This window comes from Papio anubis, chromosome 5, assembly GCF_008728515.1.
Source record: "Papio anubis isolate 15944 chromosome 5, Panubis1.0, whole genome shotgun sequence".
In the NCBI taxonomy this organism is placed as follows: Eukaryota; Metazoa; Chordata; class Mammalia; order Primates; family Cercopithecidae; genus Papio; species Papio anubis.
The window spans coordinates 134,204,360-134,216,744 of NC_044980.1; the positions used below are offsets into that span (position 1 = coordinate 134,204,360).

The window sequence follows — 12,385 nt, forward strand, 5'->3', positions numbered from 1 at the left end:
TGACCAATTCTGTTTCATCTATACCTCAATACACTTCTAAATCCCAAATATGATCCGCAATTATTTCTGTACGCATCTCTAAAAGATGATGACTTTTTAAAAAATGCGAGGAAACCATGATGACACTAATTTCCAGTTGTCTCAAATGTCAAGTGTTTTGTATAGTTCATTTGGTTGGATCAAGATCTAAATAAGTTCCATATACTGTACTGGTTGATAAAATTTAAAATTCTCTCTTAATCTTTATGTTCCTTTCCATCTCATTTTTTCCCCTGAAATTTATTTGATGAAGAAATCAGGTCACTAATCACCGGTAAAAAGCAAGAAGCACTAGCACATCAGTGACTTTACACAGTCAGTCACTGGAAGCAAGCACCTGAGGTTTCTCTCAACATGTCTGCGTTCTTGCCACTCTCTTTCACTAAGTGCTGGATTCTGAGTCCAATATATCTAGGCTCAAATTCTGGCTTGGTGTTTACTTGCTATAAAATCTTAATAAGCAAAGGACATGTTAATTCTCTATTTTATATCTCTCAATTATAAAACAAAGGTAATACCAATTACGCATTATGGAAATAATGTTTTGATAATTGGAAATAATAGGTGATAATTCCCTGTCACAAATCTGACATTAAATAGGTATTCATAATTTAAGACTGAATGAGAAGGCAAAGTACCTTCATCTTTTTTTTAGGTGCTCCAGATCAGTTTTAATATCTGCTGTGTCTCACCCACGCTAATCTAAATAAATACTGAGTAAACTGCAGATTTCTAAATCATTCTCCATAACAAAGGGTGCTAGAAATACCCTCTGTTTTATTCAGGGTTGGGAAGGGAAGTAACAGGGCAAGCGCAGAACAAAGAGAACAGATGGAATAAACACCCAGCCCCCAGCCTGAGCCTGCAGAGACAGCTGCTGGTTTTCGTCATACTGCTGTTTTTTTCCCTTCTTTGTTCCTGAGGTGGAAGCCAGGAAAGGGTGGGGAAAGAGGAGGGGGGAAGGGGTGGAGATGGGAGGGCCGCCATCTCTGTTACTGAAAGTCACCTGATCTTCTCCTCCAATCCCTAGTCTCTGACCTCACCATCTGGAACTTGAGCCAAAATAGCTCAACTGCGCTCACTCCGTGGCCGAAAAGAAAAATGCAAGCAGAATAGGAAAAACGGGAAATTCCTGGGAAGGATTTTTGCAGTTTTTCCTGCTAAGAGAAATGCAAACACACACACAGGAGAGTGCCGTATCTTCCCATATTAATAGATCTAAAAGAAGAAATCACTGGCTCTAACAAGAGTTGGGATTATTATAGGATCAGGAGTTAAGAATGGTACCATCCCATCTTGCAGAAATGGGGTTACCAGTGCCCTTCTGTTATATCACTGGGGTCCCTTGCGGTACTTAGAAGTGAAAAGTTTTTTTTTTTTTTTATATATTGGAATCTGTTTTTTTAAAAAGAAACTGTTAAGAGTGAAGTAAAGGATGCTGTTACTTGCTTTATAGAACTGAATGCTAGTACTTGGCTTGGCAAATGAAATCTCAGGTCCAAGTACTTTTAGAAATCTAAAAGTGCTCTAGAATCTTCTCCAAGCATCTCAGACACTGAAATTTCCTTTTTAACCCTGTGTCTTTTTCATTATAAAAATATAACCACATTATAGAAAAATTAAATGTAGTACCCTAACAAAATCTCTGTTACAGTATTCTAGTATATTCCCTTCTAATCTTTTACTAATGCATTTCTTTTTAATACAAAACAATTGTAATAAGGTGTACATAATTTGTTTCCTGCTTTTCCCACCGAACACTGAATAACAAGCATTCTTCCACACTGCTCCAAAGGCAATGGGAAGGAGTTCTAATACATGGAACAGTTACAGGACACCAAGTTCTAGAGCAATTAATCTGCAGAACAAAAACTGAAATGGAAGCAAGAAAAAAAGTAGGGTAGGCCACTCCTTTCCTTTAAAGACTTTTAGAGAGCTGTATCCCTTTGCTAGCAGTACAAAGATCTCCTCCTGTTCAAGTATCACACTTAAGTGAAGTCTGGAAGGGCCCCTGGCTGAACTTTGCAAGTCTCTCTTCCCCACATCATAATGGTTATAAGCTGTAGTATAAGTGGCCATACATTTACAGAGCTGATGTGGTTAACTAACTCTTCAGTTCATTGTTATGTACGAGTTTTTTTAGGAAGATCAAAAGGACATGTATACATGCTAAGATGAGGCCAGATCAAATGGGTTACTGTAGCTACTGTTTCAAAAAAAAAAAAAAGGACAATTATTTCATTCCTCCATTTTTGTTTTATTCTTGTGTTCATTATAAAAGTAATGCCTGCTTATTAAACATTTATACCTTTTTAAATGAGGAAAATCTCTGCATACTGATAGGAAGACTCTCCAGGATATAGAAGGTATAGAAACAGTATAGATAGTATGTTCCTTTTTTTTGCTAAGAGGAAGGACAAGAATCTGTATCAGCATTTGTTTATAACTGCATTTTTTAAGAAAGTCTAAAGGATAATCAAACTAATAAAAATGGTTACCTCTAGAAGGTAGGAGAGGGAGAAGGATGGCATGGATGAATACTAGGGTGGGAATGAGACGTTTTTATACTGTTTCGACTTCTGAACCACTTATGTTATCTAGGCAAAAAAAAAAAAACAAAAAAACCCAAAAAAAAACAGAAAACAGAGAAGCTGAAAGAAAGGCCCCAGAGGAAACATTCCGTGGAGACACCCTTAGTACTCCTCGCAAACTAGCCTGTCTACAACTTTATGTTTGGAGGGAGACTTGTTCAGCATCAGCAGGACAGTTATTTCAGGTCCAACAATTCCCAAATAGTGTAAGATCAAGGGATCCTCAAAACAGTGCCTTTTCCTTAAGGCAACAGTTTTGGGTTCTAGTATGTAGTAAGAGAGCACCGGATCACTCTTATTCACCCCAAACCTTAGTTCTGCTTTGACACTTGCTAGATATCCCATTTCTTCGCCTAAATACATCTCTGATCGCTACCAACTCCAGGTCTCCACAGCAAGAGAATAACCAAACTTGAACAAAAGTTATGCCTGTATAGCTGTAACACTCTTCATCTTGATCTCTACCTCCTCCGGTTTCTCACAACTCCTTCCATGTTGTACAAGCCCCAGTCCAGCACAATATTCTGCCCTAATCATTCTGCCCTCCATCTATCCTCTCCAGCTGAGTCAGTCTCTAAGTGTTTCGGAGCTACTTCATTGACTACAGAGGACTTCTTCAAAATGTCCTTCTAAGATGGCTACTGAGACCTGGTTTAGAAGATGGCAAGAAAAGTGCCTCTGAAATAGTGACTCCAAAATTGACTGCCAAGTCAACAGAAAATGTTGAATTGTTTCCTAATCAATCTCATATGACCTCCATAAAAACAGGGATAATACTTATATAATATCTATTCAGATACAGATATCAAAATATTATTACGAGAACAGGTGAAGAGTGGCTTAATTCACACCATTAACATGCTCCTCATGCAATCCTTATACTAAAGTTTGAGATTTACTGGTATCAACAGACATTTAAGGCTAGGAACTGACTGTACCAACATGTTAAAAGTTTAAGTAATACTGATCCCCCAGCTAGATGGTCTGAGTCTCAGACAATGACATTTAAAAGGATATTTGGTTAGAAATAAAATCTGGAATCCACAGATAATGGCAGATGGTACCTTGGATTTAAAAGATACCATTTCAGTCTACATGTTTCTAGAAAAGAGTAATACAGGCACACACTAAAGTTGGGATGGCTAGAAAGAGGCTCTAAAAATGAGACTAGCTGGGGATAATTAGGAGTTAACATATGACACAATGGGTTGACTTTGACTATGAAAATCTTTCTGCATCAGCATATTCTATCCAAGTTAGACCAGGAGAATTCCCTGAAGAAATGGATTCAGTATATTATCTCTGGCTAGTTATCGATATATAATGTGGATAGGTTCTATTATGTCCTTAAAGTAGTTTTTCAACAGAAACTGAGACAGAGATGGGATTATGAGTGTGTATATAATGAGGCTACAATGAGCTACCAAGCTGATAAAATACAAACCTCTCTTCGAGCTGTCTCAAAAGAAGGCTATGCTTTCATGAAGGTATCAGACTAAAAAACAAAAACTTTTTCCAACCTCTGGACACCGAGAAGAACACTAATATTGTTACTACAGAAAATACTAGCTGCTACAGGACAAGATCCTTTTGCAAAAGGGCAAGCTGTAGCTTTCCGCATAATTTAACTGCTGATCAGTCCTCCAAATAAATTTCCTGACAGGTAGAGGGCAGTATACTAAGCAGCTTGTATTTGGAAAGGACAGAGGTTGCCTCTCTCTAACGTGATGACATCACTACCAAACGCAACAATGACACAGCTAAAATAAAATAGATCCATGTGCCATCTGGTGGCAGAAAGCAGTAAAGCACACTGCTAGAAATAAAATATCAAATTCCCCCGGTTGAGAAGAAAATTAAAATTTAATTTCTTTATCTGATGATGCAGTACCTTAAATCTCCATCAGTAAGTCTTCTGTGGAAACTACATCAGCAGCCTTCATGCAATAGTTTTAAAGTTTTGCCCCAGTTTAACTCTATACTCCTAAACACTGGTTGTAAGCAAGCAGCAGCTCCTGATGCCTGACCTTTGGTGCACAGAATAAGAGAATGAAACTCAGACCAAAACAAACAAAATAACAAAGGGACTTAGAAGGCTGTCAGAAACAAAAGAAGAGTTTGACATGACAGATAATACCAAAGACAGCTTACTGCAAGGAAAAAAACAAAGTAACAGAACCAGAAGTTTAAAATTGAAAGATATCTTTTAGGTTCATGTATCTCACTTTACAGACAGAGTCAAGGTATGAAAGATAACCTTTGGTGCAATCTTATTAGTAGCTGGACTAAAACAACATATCACTTTTCCCCTACTAGACATTACCACAAATATTTTTTTTATTTTTGATGGAAGTATAAATTGCTACAATCTTGTACCTAGCAACTTGGGCCCAGAAATTTTATTTTTAAGAATTTATTGTGCAGAAGTACAAGTTTGCAAAGACAATTAAAAATGGATGTTTCCTTCAGCATTGCTTGTAATAAAAAAATGGAAAACTTATTTGCATTATATGACAGAATACATCTATGAGAAATAATGACACAGATCTATAAGGACATCGAGATGCTAAAACATGTTAAACAAAATACAAAACAGTATAAAATGTATGAGATCACACCAACTGCATTAAAAAAGAAGTGTGTATACCCTCATATTTCTGTAATTTTGTTTTTAATTCCCTTGCCCCTTTTCCAGTAAAGTTTTATTCAAAAATTTACCACACTTTCTCACTTGAACTAAAGAAGAAAAGGATTTTCCCATTCCTTTATTAGAATAACATATGCATATAAAAAGTATGATTTAACCACAGTCCCTCTGGGGGAGGACACCTTTTTATCTTGTATTTCCAGTGTATTCTACATATTTGTTAAAATGAAGATAACAAATTAGTCCAGGAACTGGCTTTAGACAGGACCATGGTAACAGAGGAAGACAGAAGGTAGGTAAAAGTAATGATGGGAAGTCTCTGGAAGTTCCTTTTCTGATTGCTTCAATTTTGTCAGTGAAGCAGAAAGAAAACATCTTCAACTGGGAATGAGGATGAGGGAGGTTTGGGCTGTTGAGGAGGAAAAAAAAAAGGTATGAAATAACCTTTAGGAGAGCAGGAAATTCAATGAATTCATAATGCTTAAAATATGATTGCCTGGCAGTATCAAGGGCCAAGCAACTTCACAAATTAAGCAGAGGAGAGCTGGAAGAAATAACACGCAGTACGTTAGCAGGAAAAGTAAGTGTTTCCTATCCTGAAAGCTAAAAGAATAAAGTCTATCAAAAGAGGACCCAGTTGCATGGTTTTCTCCAGTCATGTTCAGTTGCACAGCTACAGGAGCAGGACAAAGACAGAAATGGAATTAACCGGGATTGTGGTTTTGCCAATCAAGTATGAAATGAGAGAGGTAATGGGAAAACAAAACCCAAGAGAATGATTGTAATGATAAACCAAGGAATTTTAGCTCAGGGAAAGAGTGAAGTCATCAGAAGGCGAAGGACAGTGAAATGCTGGTAGGACAAATGGATTAGCCGGGCTGGAGGACTGCTGGGGTCAGGATAGCAAAGGGAGTAAGGTAAAAAGATAGAACCTGGGTGGTATGATATGAGATCCTAGAAGTGGGGAATGGGTGAGGTAGGATAGAGGACAAAATCAGTAGAAGAATTCAAGGAACTGAAAGGCCAGAATATTGGTAGGATCATGACCTTTTTGTATAAAAATTCCTAAGAATTAAGTCAGAGCTAGTATTGGAGTATAGAAGAGAGTGGATATGAGCCAAGAGCTACACTGGTTGAGAAATGAGGAGTAACATGGGTGTCAGTAGATGAAAACACGAAGAGAGAAAATGGGTGACATAACTTGATGTCATAAGATTTGAAATTGTTGGTTTTTAGGAATTGTTTCCTCTTAGGAAAGAGGCAAAATGATCTGAGAGTGGCAATGAAGAACAAAGATTACATCTACCCCATCTCCAAGTCCACTGGGGTGTGGTCTATGAGAACAAAGAAAAACAACCCCATGGGCTGGACGTGGTGGCTCACGCCTGTAATCCCAGCACTTTGGGAGGCCAAGGTGGGTGGATCACCTGAGGTGAGGAGTTTAGACCAGCCTGACCAACATGGTAAAACCCCGTCTCTACTAAAAATACAAAAATTAGCCACGTGTGGTGGCGCGCGCCTGTAATCCCAGCTACTCGGGAGCCTGAGGCAGGAGAACTGCTTGTGACCAGGAGGCAGAGGCTACAGTGAACTGAGAGCTTGCCACTGCACTCCAGTCTGGGCAACAGAGTAAGACTCCATCTCAAAAACCAAACCAAATCAAACCACACCAAACCAATCCAAACCAAACCACATGAGCAAGCAAAAGGGAAAGCAGTATTGAAGAGAAAACCAAGTTTCCAGTAGAGCAAGGTGAAAAAGGTTTTGCCAGTAATGGACCATGAATTTCAGAGGGTACAGTGGACCAGTTTCAGGAGCTTAGGTGGGATGGGAGGAGACAGAATAGGAACCACACAGTACCTTATCGTGATTAAACTATGGGAGATGAAGGATGACCCAGGAGTCTGGGGCTGCCTGTGGTAAGTGACATAAACCAAGATAAATGGCATAATATTAGATCCAGTGGATTAAAAGAAAATGATGATGGAAAGGTTGGGGTGTAGAGGGGTATATGAGGGGCTGGTTTCGGTTCCTTTTTTTTTTTTTTTTTTTTTTGAGACGGAGTCTGGCTCTGTCGCCCGGGCTGGAGTGCAGTGGCCGGATCTCAGCTCACTGCAAGCTCCGCCCCCCGGGTGTACGCCATTCTCCTGCCTCAGCCTCCCGAGTAGCGGGGACTACAGGCGCCCGCCGCCTCGCCCGGCTAGTTTTTTGTATTTTTTAGTAGAGACAGGGTTTCACCGTGTTCGCCAGGATGGTCTCGATCTCCTGTCGGTTCCTTTTTTATACCACTAGGAACAGTGAGATGACAACCTGGAGGAGGTATGGTACTTTTTCCATGTGAAGAACTTCTGGTAACCTCAGATAATAGGCATAGATTTATGTTTTTAAATCACAAGGGACTAGTATCTGATATTACAGAACTTCCTAATTTCTTTGTGCTAGTAGTCTGACCCTACTCAAAACCCAAGAGAAGCTAAGTAATTAAAAGGTAAGAATCCCAACAAGTGTTCACTTGACTAGTACCACTAGTCCTAATCCTACCGACTTGAGTGGAGTAAGGAAATGATGGAACAGACATCCTTCTGCTAAGGGACTCAATGAACAAGGTAGAGCAGGTTGAGCTCTCACAAAATCTTGCTGCTAAAGGTTAAAGCTGCAGAAGCTACAAAAATTCACTAATAAAGATGCAACTGGGTGAGTGCCATCTAGTGGACAGAAGAGAATCACAGGGAAAAAGAAAAAGACCCTTAGATCCTTTTTGGGAAAGAATCAGCAGGCTTCCTGCTGAAACCTGAAGCAAAAAAATTATTTCAGGGCAGCAGACAGGAAAACCTATCTGTTATGGCTAACAGTTCTGACTTCTGGAACAGTAGTACTGGACCCCACACAGTCAAATGCTAAGTAGAATACTGTTATTTTTTAATAAAATTCTCAGTTCTTAGTGAAGGTCTTACTTTTTAGCCAGAGTTTTTTCTAAATTACTGCCATTAAATATTTGCAGAACTGTTCTGATGCTCACAGTTCCCATAACACACCTCTTACTTTAACAAGTCTAATGTTCAATATTGTTTCTGGAAGGAAGGAATAAACCTAAAAATAAAAGTCACTGTACTTAAGACATGAGTTATCATTCACCATGCTATGGTTCAAGAGGTGGTAGTGTAATGATCACATAATCAACAAAAGAGAGTAAGAGAAGAAATACAAAATGAAAAACTAGTTTATCTTGTACATACAAATAACGAGCTGCCTAAGGCTACTATAGCAATGAAAATGCTCACTTGGAGAAAATGAAACAACAACAACAAAAACAGAAATTTAACTACTGGACATGTTTCCAAGAAATTCAAAAAGAGTCAACAAAGAGTCCATGATAAAAGACTCCCTGCTGATCACTATAAGGAAAGTGAGAATGTGAAAAAGGACTAGAAGTTTTATGGCACTGCCTATCAAAAGTAAATTCAAAATATTCCCTGGCAGGGAATAAGTTAATTGAGTAAGTAAATTCTTCATTTATGGGAAACAAAGCCTTCAGAAACAAGACACTAATCCTTAAAAGAGAAATAATGTGTAAAAGAATCTGGAGTATAAAATTCTGGGACCAGCTCCTGTCTCTCAGCTCTTCTCTTGTAAAAAGGCACACATATTCTTGAACCATAATGAAGCAGTAACAAGAGACTTTTCACTACAGGAAGCAGATGCGCAGAATGAGGCAGGTGCTTTCTTCAATGCCCATTCTTGGAGGGGCCAGTAGGTATACTGAAGGTTTTAGGTATCAATAGAACATAAGGGGGATACAGGCATGCTTAACAAATAGCAGAGTTGTGTTTAGCAAGCAAGAGAGGAAATAATGCAATATGATGAAAACCTAGTGTCCAAATAGCTTCATCAACACTGGCAACCACCTGGACTGAAATCATCTAAGCAGTGCTTCTACTAGATAAACACGTCTTATTTCTTCAACTGGATTAGTTCTGCTAGAGTTGAATATAGTCAGAATATGTTTTCTCTTTTATAACCCTAAATATCTAGTATCTCACTTACTTTCCCTAATCTATTATTGTTCCCTTTTTTCTACTCAGTCGCTGCCAATTCAAGGACATTGGTGTCTGAGTGAATGAAGTGGTTCCTGAAGGCAGTATATCCCCTTTCTTGCAGCTTTTGTCCGGATCTAAGCTTTCAGAGACTCGTAGGGCAAGTACATACACACTTCTGAGAAGTAGAAGGCTAGAGCAAGGACTTTGGAGTCACTCTTTAGGGTCTGAATTCTGGCTCTGACACTTTTTATACAGTTTGGAAAAAGTTATTTAATCTATGTCACTACTTCATCTGGAAGATGAAATATTTACAAGGTTGATAGAGTAGTTATCTATCATTTAATTATATCATCAATATCAAGACTATGAATGACAGACTTGGTAACTGACACTGGCTTCAGTATTCAAACTGAACTGGTTCAATATTCAATTCAGTATTCAAGAATTACTTTTAAAAAGTAGTAAGGATGGCCGGATGTGGTGGCTCACGCCTGTAATCCCAGCACTTTGGGAGGCTGAGGTGGGCAGATCACCTGAGGTCAGGAGTTCAAGACCAGCCTGCCCAACATGGTGAAACCCCATCTGTACAAAAATAAAAAAAAGTTGGCTGGACATGATGGTCGGTGCCTGTAATCCCAGCTACTTGGGAGGCTGAGGCAGGAAAATCACTTAACCTGGCAGGCGAAGGCTGCAGTGAGCCACGATCACACCACTGCACTCCAGCCTGGGTGACAGAGCGAGACTCTCTCTCAGAAGTAAAAAAAAAAATAGCAGTAAGGATGAAGATCTTTTTCTGAAATATAAATACTAGAGATGTTTAAAGCACTGGAAGTAAAGTATACTTGCTGTGATACTGAGATCTGGGTCTTCTGAGTGCTTGCAACTTTTGAGAGTTTGAAATTCCTTATCTGACATAAATCTAAACTCTAAATAAGAAGCACAAAGATCTTTTACTAAAGTTTTCTTTTTATTGGCCTTTTGTGAATAAGGGGGCCACTTTGGTATTTTAAAAAATACTACTATATCCCAATTCACAATGAGAATATAATGCCAAGGAAGACCACTAAACTGTATAAAACCCAACTAGAATTAATAGGAATACAAATGCACAGAATAAAAGGATGGGGATTGGGGTGGGGGGAGAAAAGAGGCCCAGTCAGTATTCATTTGCAATGGCACTAAGAGTGCAGAGCCCAGACTCAAGAAAGAAACTTATGCCAGAGGCCAACATAGGGATTCCGTGAACTTACAAATTAGAAAATCATTTAATTTTTACTTTGTCAACTAGTCTTTATTGATACACTAATACAGTATATGTGGTTACCATCACAATATTTTAATTAAGAGAGTGGAATTAATCCCGTAGGCTGGACTTTGGCACGGAAGGTGACAGTTTTCTTAGAAGAAAAGGCCATTTTGACCTGAATGATAGGGCAACAAGACAGATCTGAGCATTATGGTCTTATACTCCTAGATACACACACACACTCATATGCAACTAGGGGCCACCAAGGCACCTCGAAATCTGTTAGACTCCTTATTAGAACAAGGTGCTTCCATCAGATCACTTAAGGAAAAAATAAGAATTGCCTGTAAAAGTACTAACTGACTAGGGGGAGGCAGGGAAAATAAATGCTCCAAAGTTGCACTTAATTTTCATCACTAGGGTCATAGTAAGTCTCTAAACAAACAAAACTGCTGGAAGAAGATGAAAATATGAAATTATTGGGTTATAATTATCATTATACATGACAAGATCTTTTAAATACTATCTCTCTCAGGAGAAGTAACTACAAGTACGCTATCACAAGGCAGCACAAAACCACAAGAATTAGGAAGTGAAGAAAGAAGAGAGCAAGGTAGATCAGCTCTTCTAAACTAAAAGGAAACATATGAAGGCTAAAAAACAAAAGCAAGAATTTATATAGAAAAAAATGGACCAGAAGTCAAGACTCCTGATCACATAACCTTGGGAAAGCTACCTAACTGTTCAGAGTCTATATATGCTACAGAATGGAGATAATACACATCCTGCCTGTCTCATAAGGCTTCTTTGCATATCAAATAGGGTAATATATGTTAAGGCACTATGAAAATTGTAAAACAGCACAAATGTAAGGTAACAGTATTATTACCTACATTGTCCCTCACCTTCTAAAGAGATTAAGTATGTTGTAGTTTAACGTGAAACAAACTTTCTTCCCTAATAGTTAATGCCAAAGCTATTGGTCCTTTTGAACTCCAGGGGAGGAAAAAAAAACCAAAAAACCAAAAAACAAAAAACACCTAGCAAAGACAAGTCAACCCTCAATCTCTGGTCTCAGTTTTCTAATTAGAAATTCCTTTATATCTATTTCATCTTTTTCTCTAATATTCAAGACACCAAACTAAAAGGCTCTTTTGTATTCTTACCTTTGGAAGCTGCAGGAGCAAAGTGCCAGGAGAGAGAAGGCATCCAATATTGGAAAGAAATGGAAGAAAGGGAATCACATATGGTTCTTTGTTACTATAGACAGTCACTCAGCCCCCAAACTGTTAAGACTCTATCCAACCCTTATTAATTATGTACTTAGAACTGGAAATTGCACGTTAAGGCAATGACAGAATCTGTTCAAAAGTATCATCAAAATGGGCCCAAATCAAGCTCTGTCACTTTAATCTCATATCCCTACAAGTTATACTGATACGAAATACCTACATACAACAGTTCTCTTTCCCAAACCAAGTAACTCCATAATATTTAATATAAAAACATATTTTCTTTCTTTTGAATGGGAAAACCCATCGGTCTTCCATCCAACGTACCCTTTCTATCCTCACCCAGGGAAAGGAAGGGAATAGGAAACCTAATGAAAAAATATTCTAATCCCTACACTGGACCTTTGCATGAAAGAGGAAGGTACTCACTCTTGGTCTGGGCAGAGAAGGTAAGGGTAAGTTTGGCAAAAAGTTCATTGTTCTCAAAGCGGTCCTCCTTCACCTTTGTCCAGAAGCAGTCCTGGGAGAGGTCCTCAGCCACAAGCTGTGGATAAAGACAGGGTGTTAAGAATTAGTAAAGTGAGCCCTGTACT

The 12,385-nt window shown here is 38.6% G+C and overlaps 1 protein-coding gene across 7 annotated transcripts in view; it reads right to left on the bottom strand.

Moving 5' to 3' along the window:
• Positions 1 to 12,385, bottom strand: part of DIAPH1 (diaphanous related formin 1) — a 106,158-nt gene that overhangs the window by 45,544 nt on the left and 48,229 nt on the right. For 5 of the 7 annotated variants that reach the window (XM_009209256.3, XM_009209255.3, XM_031666495.1 and 2 more), the window contains 2 exons: positions 12,222 to 12,336; positions 11,727 to 11,735 (listed from right to left, as the gene is read on the bottom strand). In XM_009209256.3, the coding sequence (XP_009207520.2) occupies positions 11,727 to 11,735; positions 12,222 to 12,336 (124 nt within the window). The remainder of the gene's footprint in view (positions 1 to 11,726; positions 11,736 to 12,221; positions 12,337 to 12,385) is intronic. The other 2 variants (XM_021939796.2, XM_021939798.2) reach the window with 1 other exon arrangement.